Source organism: Vigna angularis, chromosome 6, assembly GCF_016808095.1.
Source record: "Vigna angularis cultivar LongXiaoDou No.4 chromosome 6, ASM1680809v1, whole genome shotgun sequence".
Lineage (NCBI taxonomy): Eukaryota > Viridiplantae > Streptophyta > Magnoliopsida > Fabales > Fabaceae > Vigna > Vigna angularis.
This window is the reverse complement of record NC_068975.1, coordinates 21,327,292-21,335,336: the sequence shown is the minus strand read 5'-3', so window position 1 is coordinate 21,335,336 and position 8,045 is coordinate 21,327,292. Positions and strand designations below refer to the sequence as shown.

At 33.0% G+C, this 8,045-nt stretch overlaps 1 protein-coding gene across 1 annotated transcript; it reads right to left on the bottom strand.

Annotated features, from left to right (window-relative positions):
* Nucleotides 1-6,101: 6,101 nt before the first annotated feature.
* LOC128197533 (uncharacterized) lies at nucleotides 6,102-7,167 on the bottom strand. The gene is made up of 2 exons (XM_052879589.1): nucleotides 6,902-7,167; nucleotides 6,102-6,804 (listed from the first exon to the last, which is right to left on the bottom strand). The coding sequence occupies exons 1-2, from the start codon at nucleotides 7,165-7,167 to the stop codon at nucleotides 6,102-6,104; spliced, it is 969 nt and encodes a 322-aa protein (XP_052735549.1).
* Nucleotides 7,168-8,045: the final 878 nt, after the last annotated feature.

Below are 8,045 nucleotides of genomic sequence, written 5' to 3'. Positions count from 1 at the left end.
TTCTAATCCTTCCAAAAGTGCAATAAAATAAATAACTGAAGCAATAGAAAGTTTGGGGAAACAAGAAATTGAATCTGGCAGAGCCGGTTAGACAATTTCTAATCCTTCCAAAATACAATAAAATTAAATAAGGAAAACAATAGAATGTTTGGGGAAACAAGAAATTGAATCTGGCAGAGCCGGTTAGACAATTTCTAATCCTTCCAAAATAAAAACAATAAACAACTAATAACATACAAGTGGCATAACATAATCAACATTACATTTTACAACTATCACACTTGGTTATCAACACAAAGCATACTCTCATTTAAAATTTAAGATCATACAGAAACAAAATACTCCATATTCAAGATATAAGATCAGAAAAAGCAAAATATAGCATATCCAAGACTCAAGATAATACAAAAGGAAATACTCAAAGTTAGCTCCCCTTACCTCTATTACAGACTTAATCCCCTCGTCCTCTGAAAACTTCCAGAATATCCCCTTTGCAAAATTTGAAATTCTTCCAACTCTCTTCTCTCAACAATTTTCTAAGTTCTTTGGTGTAAATTTTCAGCCTCCCCCCTTGGCTATTTATAGTAAAAAAATTTACTATTCATTTTTACTATTCATTTTAACTATTCATTTTTTTATTCATTTTACTATTACAAAAATAATTTTTTATTTGCAATTTGCTAAATTCTGATCTCAAAGCTACGTGGAACACTTATCCTTTCCAAAAATATTTTTATTTTATTTTTTTTTTTTTTTACTATTCACTTTTTACTATTCACCTTTTACTATTCACAATTTACTATTCACTTTTTTTTTTTATCTAGTATTTAACTTACAAATATTTTTCAAGGATCTTACACCTTCCAACTAAGTCAAGATGCAAAGATGGGATGAAGGGATGGAAGACCCATTTTTGTTTTATGGGGGAGTTTTGTTGAATAAAACAAAATATGATGGAAAGCATTTGCTTTTGTCTGCCACCTTCACCCAAAAGCACCACTCACTTCCGTAAAATGCTCCAAGCCACCAACCTTCTATTTGGACTCTTGCACTTCTTTGCTTCATAAATTGAGAAGCAAAGCAGCGTGCAAAACACACCAACTGAGAAGCCACTCAAATTTTTTGAGTGAGAAACCATAGAAGAAGAAGGGAACGTGAGAGAGAAGTGAAGCCACAATTGTGTGAGAGAAAAATAGAGAGAGTCTATTTTGTGAGTGTGTGATACAGAGAATTTTATTGTATACCATCCGAGAGGGTGAGATTTATTGAGAGATCCTCAGAGAGTGAGAGAAACACTGTAATCCTACTTTCATAGTGGAGATATTTTTCTGGACTAGGTCCCGTAGTTTTTTCCGAGAGGATTTTCCACGTTAAAATTTCCAGTGTTAATTTTCTCTTTTCCTACGCTTTCATTTTTTACGCTTCCGCATAGTGCTCATTTTGGGGTTCATAGAATAGGAAACAAATACCGCTGTTTCCCAACACCTTTACCCTCACGAAACCCGAACGCTAGCTTCCTGGGGCAACCATGGTGCCTTACCCAGTTCGCTAGAGTCATCGACGGCGACACAAATCGCCTCTGGAAAACCTTGCCGGCTGCCACACCTCTTCCTTTTTTCAGATCTGCAAATCATCCACCATGGTTGCGATCCTCACAGCCGGTCAGGTTGTTTCTGGTGACATCAATCGGAGCTAGAGCTGCCGCCATCGTCGCACAAACCTTTGCTTTTATCCTGTTCAACACGCAAAACTCCTCCTCCATATTTCCGGCACCCATCATCACCGGCTTCCTCGGTTCCGGCAAGACGACACTGCTGAACCATTTTCTGACAACGGAGCATGGGATGTTACACTGGCTTGAATGTTCAAAGCTTGTGAAGTTCGGAGATGGGATTCAGATTCTCGGAAGGGCTGTTGTAACAATTGTTTTTGGGTCTCATGTCACTGGCTTCCAGAGTAGTGCGGCTAACATGGATAATAATTTCATATTCTTTCTTGGGACTTGCTGCTGGATATGTCAGTGTACGTCTGTGGAGGACCCAACTTCAGAAGGGTGGAGATCAATTTCCTGGTTATCTCTCCATTCCCATTCTTATTGGACTTGTGTTTTTTATTATTATTTTATTTTCTTTGCTTTTATATCTTTAATTTTATTATTCTGTTTTACTATGGATTGTTTGCCATACTCGTTTATTAATAAAAATACAAAATATGAGAATCATAAAAAGTAAATAAATAAAAATGGAAAAGCAAAAATAATAAAAATATGTAAAGTATTAGAATTGAAAATAGTATAGCGATTAACATCTTTCTTTCTTTTTAAATATTATTCTTCTTTTTAAAAAAACAAACTTAGTGTGCCTATTAATGTGTAGCAAATACGGTTTAATTTACTTTATATCTCTTGACTTTTCTAAAAAATCTTTAATCAAATAATTTTGTAAATAATACCAAATCCTTAGTGTGCCTTTTATGATAACCCCATTTCTAGATCTTGTCTTTTATTTTTATTTTTGGTTTATTAGTTTCACTTTAAACACGAAGAAAAAAAAAAGACGAAAATAAATAAAAAAATATAATAATAATAATAATAATAACAAAAAATGCATTTTTAAATGTTTAAGCACATGTGTGACCGCTCGCATCATCTTTGTGCTTAATAAAACCTCTTCTTCTTCTTTTTTATACAAAATTTACAAAAAATATTTTAAAGGTTTAAACGCACGTGTGACCGCTCGTGTCGTCCTTGTGCTAAAAGCCTCTTCTTCTTTCTTATAAAAATTTACAAAAAAATACGTTTTGAAGGTTAAGCACACGTGTGACCGCTCGCGTCATCTTTGTGCTAAAAACCTTTTCTTCTTTCTTAAATAAAATTACAAAAAATACGTTTAAAGGTTAAGCATACGTGTGACCGCTCGCGTCGTCCTTGTGCTAAAAACCTTTTCTTCTTTTCTTAAATAAAATTTCAAAAATATGTTTTAAAGGTTAAACACTCGTGTGATCGCCCACATCGTCCTAGTGTTCAATACATTTCTCTCTTATTTACGAAATATTAAATGAGGATATGGGTGCTCGTGTGATCGTCCGCATCAGTCTAGTACTTAATATCCTCAATATCAAAAATTTTAAATAATGGTATGAGTTCTCGTGCGATCGTCCGCATCAGCCTAGCACTCAATACTCTTAAGTCTTCCTAAATAAGTAGATAACGGTATGAGTGCTCGTGTGATCGTTCGCATCGTCCTAGTGCTTATTATCGTTATTTCTCTTTAAAAAAAATATAATTAAAAATATTTAAATAATGGTATGAGTGCTCGTGTGACCGTCCGCGTCGGCCTAGTACTCATTACCTTCTTTTTCTAAAAAAAAAAAAAGAATATATATAAAATCTTCAAAAGCCAAAAACATCAACAGTTTCAAGCAAACAAACAATTTTTCAGCCAGAACTACGTTATCCTTGATTCTCTATCAAAAGTGGAGATACGTAGGAGCAAGGTCAGTCCTTGTCAGGTTCACTTCCCCAAAAATCCAAATTTATCCATAATCAATTTCTCAAACAAATTCCTCAAACAAAATTTTCAAGCAGTTTCTAAAAGTACTACGTAACCCTGATTTCTCATTCTGAATGAGAATACGTAGGAGCAAGGTCAATCCTTGTCAAGCCCAAAAAACTAAAAAATATATTTTGTTTATTTAGAATTTTATTTTATGGGATAGTTAAACATTTTTGAAAACCACATCATATTCGTGTATTTAGTTAAAGGTACTGCCTTAGGGCAGGCGTTGTAGGGTGCTAACACCTTCCCTACGCGTAACCGACTCCCGAACCCGGAATCTGGTTTTCGCGGACCGTGTCTTATCATTTTATGGTTTTTCCATAGTTTTCCAGAATAAACTATGGTGGCGACTCCAAATCTCTTTTTTAAAACCCGTTTCTTTTTGGATCGTCGTCCCGTCGCTATTCCGGTTGCGACAACCGTTCAATAATACTAGTGACCGTGGTTAAAATTGGATTCTTTCATTTGGAAAGAATCCAAGTTGAGGACGAGTGTCTTCGTGTGGTAATACTATGCTTGAGCGTTCGGCCAAGCGTAGTTGTATCTGAGTATTCTGTGATAAACTTAAATTTCGTAAATATATGTATTTGTATATTTTAGTTATTCTTAAACACTATTCCCATAGTATCTTATTATATTTATCAAGCTTTCTATTTATAAGATTAGTAGAGCCCGGTCTTACACCAAGCGTTAATACTTGTTTCTTTTATAATCTATTTTGATGAAAATAACGTTCGTCCAACTTCAATAGAATTTTCCCTCTACCGTGTTCGGTCATTGTTTGGCATTCTGATATCTTGATGTAAATTCAAATAAACTACGTATTTTTCAACGTTCAGTTTCTTCATGTGAATTCTTCTAAGTATTATTATTGGAATGTCTTGAAGTGTCTGTACTGATTGATTTCGATCTAGAGTCGTAGCACGTGGCGTGGTCTTTTCAGCGTTCGGTTGGAGCTATCAAGAGTCAATTCATCCAATTGGTTCACTTTGTAATTAACGTTCGCTCCATTCGTTTCTTGTTATATCTATTACACTCAGGTTCTTTCTCAAACCGACAGTAACCCTCTCGGTCTTATTCTATTCTGGAACTAGAGACCTCTCTGTCTCGTTCCAAGTGTTCGTCCTCGTTGAGTGAGGATTGAACGTTCGGTATCTGATGTCCTTAATAATATTTGAACAAAGAGGAAATTAAAATGATTGGTAATGAAAGACAAAATTTGAGATGATTGATAATGAAAGATGAAATTGAGAATATGATATGGATGAAATATGTTGGATTATGAACGAGCGTTCCAGGGAGGAATGACTCATGAATGATTATTGAATTTGTAAAGTATGACTGTGGGCATGCTAAGCTAGCGGTTCATCCTGATGTTCCATGAGTACTCGTCCTCACGTAGAGAAGGGTAGGTCATGTGTGGGAACGGCAGGAGGTCCTAGTCCTTATGGGTACTTTGGACAGATAGGACTAACCTCGGGTGGCAGTTGTTGAGGGCATCCCAGTTACTACATCACCTGAGTGCACGAACGCCTGTAGCTACGCAGATTTCATACCGTCCGGACAGTCAGTCTAGTAATAGGGTTGTATGATACATATGTTGAAATTTATCTTGTGTTGGATTGTTTGAAATGTATGTTTATGCATGAATTAAATTACATAAGCTTACCCTATGTTTCCTGTCGTGTCTTGTTTTGTACGTTCGTCTTGTCGTTGCAATGATCATCCGTGTGGATGTGAGCAGAAGGAGCCGAACTGTTGGAAGATGCGCTGGAAGAAGAAAATTTGGTAGAGGTAGAAGGGAAGACCGAATAATAGGACGTTCGGTCAGTAGTCTAGTATAGTTTGGAGATCGTTCGATCACCTCCCCTTTTGATTTCATTTTGATCGTCCAGTATAAGTTTTGTAAACCGTTCGGTCAAATTTATTTTAAGTGTTTATTAAATTATTGTAACGCTTATGTAAGGTCGTTTGGCCAAGAACGTTCGTTTTAATCTAGTGTAAGACTGATCTGAATTATTATCGAATGTAATTAATAGTTTTAAACTGTATTTTTGGAATGCTACAACATTTTTATTTAAAAAAATTAAAATTAAATTGAATCAAAATTAGAAATATATAAACTAAATTGAGTTAAAATTATAAATATAAAAAATTAAATACAAAATAATGCTACTAGACGAAACACACGTGACACATGTAGTACGACAATAACCTACATGTAACTTAATACCTGACAATATTTTTTAAAAAAGGAAAAAATAGAAATAAAAATTGAAAATTGTACTAATTTTAACATATACAAACACGACGTTAACCACAATCTAATAGGAAGAATTTAATTGGATTTTACAAATAAATTAGAGGATGAAAAGTGCAAATTAAGTCTAATTAAATCTAATAATAAATACTAATTAAATTAAGATATATAATTAAAATAAAATGTAAATCATTTATTAAAAAATAATAAAAGAAGGAATGGGTAGTTACATAAAACAAAATGGTTAGCTATTAATGAAAAAATTAACAAGCACAACAAAATAGTCATCCTCTTGACCAATTCTTAACATTAGTATACACTGTTTCTCTTGTCGGTTGCATTTGATTTAACTGCGAGGGATGATGAATTATGGTGTTGACGGGATTAACCTGCAGGAAGACGTTCGTTGTTGGTGGATTAAACTGTGCAGGTTGATGAACTATGTTGTTGGAATTCACACTTGCCATTGGATGTACTGGTTGCATCTTGGCAAACTGTGTAGGATGATGAGCTTTGTTGTTGAAAGAATTCGCCTCCATTACACTATGTGTTCGTCGAATCTTGTTAAACTGTGTATGATGTACTGATTGCAGTGGCTGCACCAGTGGTGGTTGTCTTTGGTTAAACTGTGTATGATGTACTGATTGCAGTGGTTGTCTTTGCAGTGGTTGCACCTGCGGTGGTTGTCTCTGGTTAAACTGCGTAGGAGGTATTGATTGTTGTGGTTGCATTTGCAATGGTTGCATCTCATAAAATTGTGAAATTGCAGGATTTGTTTTAGAAGAAGATGAATTCTCAATATCAATATTAGTATCCAAAACCATGTCATGAATGCTTTTTCTCTTTTTTTGCTCTTCTGATTTACCTTGACGGATAAAATACTTTTGTGCATGACTGGCTACTTGAGTTACATTTTTTGTTTGAATATATGCTGAAATTTGTTTCCAGTTTCCTTTCTCATATTTACTGAGTGCTTCTAGAAACCGTCTATGGAGAATAAACAAATATATGAATTAGTATAATGTGAAGAAGGAATCATAACAATAAATAAAAAGAATAATAATAAGGTGACAGATAAAATCACCTATGCTCTTCTGTAGTCCAAGTTATCCTTTTCGATTTTTTGGACTGAACTCGCATGTTGTCACGTTGTGATGTTTGAGACGACGACGACATCGGAAGAGATTCGACGACATCTTGAACAGGGCAGCTGAGGGGGGAGGTTGTTTCCGACATATCATTGAAGTTGTGCGGTGAAGAAGACTGAGAAGACTGAGTTTGAATGATAGGCAACAGTTTTGAAGGCGAAGCACGAAATTCATTCTGGCATTCATCACTCTGCTCCGTCATGTTCTTTCTTCTTTCTTTCTTTCTTTTCCAACTCAGAAATTCTATTGATGCTTTCTCTTTTTTCCTTCTTTTTCAATTTATATATTATTTATTGATAAAATAACAATAAATGATATATACATATCAACTAATCGTAAACATTAATTTATCTAAAAACAAATAAAACATATCACGATATCATGTTAATTAATAATGTTACGTTTAAAGCACTGATTAATCTTTTATTAAGATTATGTCAAACTGATTATTAATGATATAGTTTAAACTAGGTGATGATAACTTAGTATAGAATAAAATAATAATAATGATAATATGTGTTCATCGACATTTAGATAACTATACTCATATAATGAAAATATAAATAATCAAAAAGCATAAATGATATAATATATACTATATACAAGATAAAAAAAATTAAGTAAATGATAGTAGGTTTAAAATACTATTTTTCACATTATAAAATCATGAGTAGTTGTTCAAAAATTGATAATGAAAATTCCCAAAGATATCATTTAAAAATTTATATTTTGTTTTATAGGTAATTTTTATTCAATTAAAAGATTTTTAAATTACAATTAAGATTTTTAAATGTCAATGGTGGTGTGATGTGACTCTAAAAATTATAATAATTATAAAATTAATAACACATGAAGTTAAATAGATACTTTAAGTAAAAAGATAGAATAGTTTATTAGTTATATCTAATTTAAAATATTTATTTTATTTGAAGAATATGATAAGAGATAAAATAATTTAGTGAAAAGAAATTCTAAAAGATAAGAGGATTTAGTAATTATTTAATTTGAAAATTTTATTCTACATACAAAATTTAAAAGATATAAGATTTGATGAATAATATTTTAATTAAGAATATATTA

Coding starts and splice junctions, on each gene's coding strand:
- LOC128197533 (XM_052879589.1), bottom strand. CDS start 7,167: ATGACGGAGCAGAGTGATGAATGCCAGAATGAATTTCGTGCTTCGCCT. Junction 6,805..6,901: donor TGGACTACAGAAGAGCATAG/GTGATTTTATCT, acceptor TATTCTCCATAG/ACGGTTTCTAGAAGCACTCA.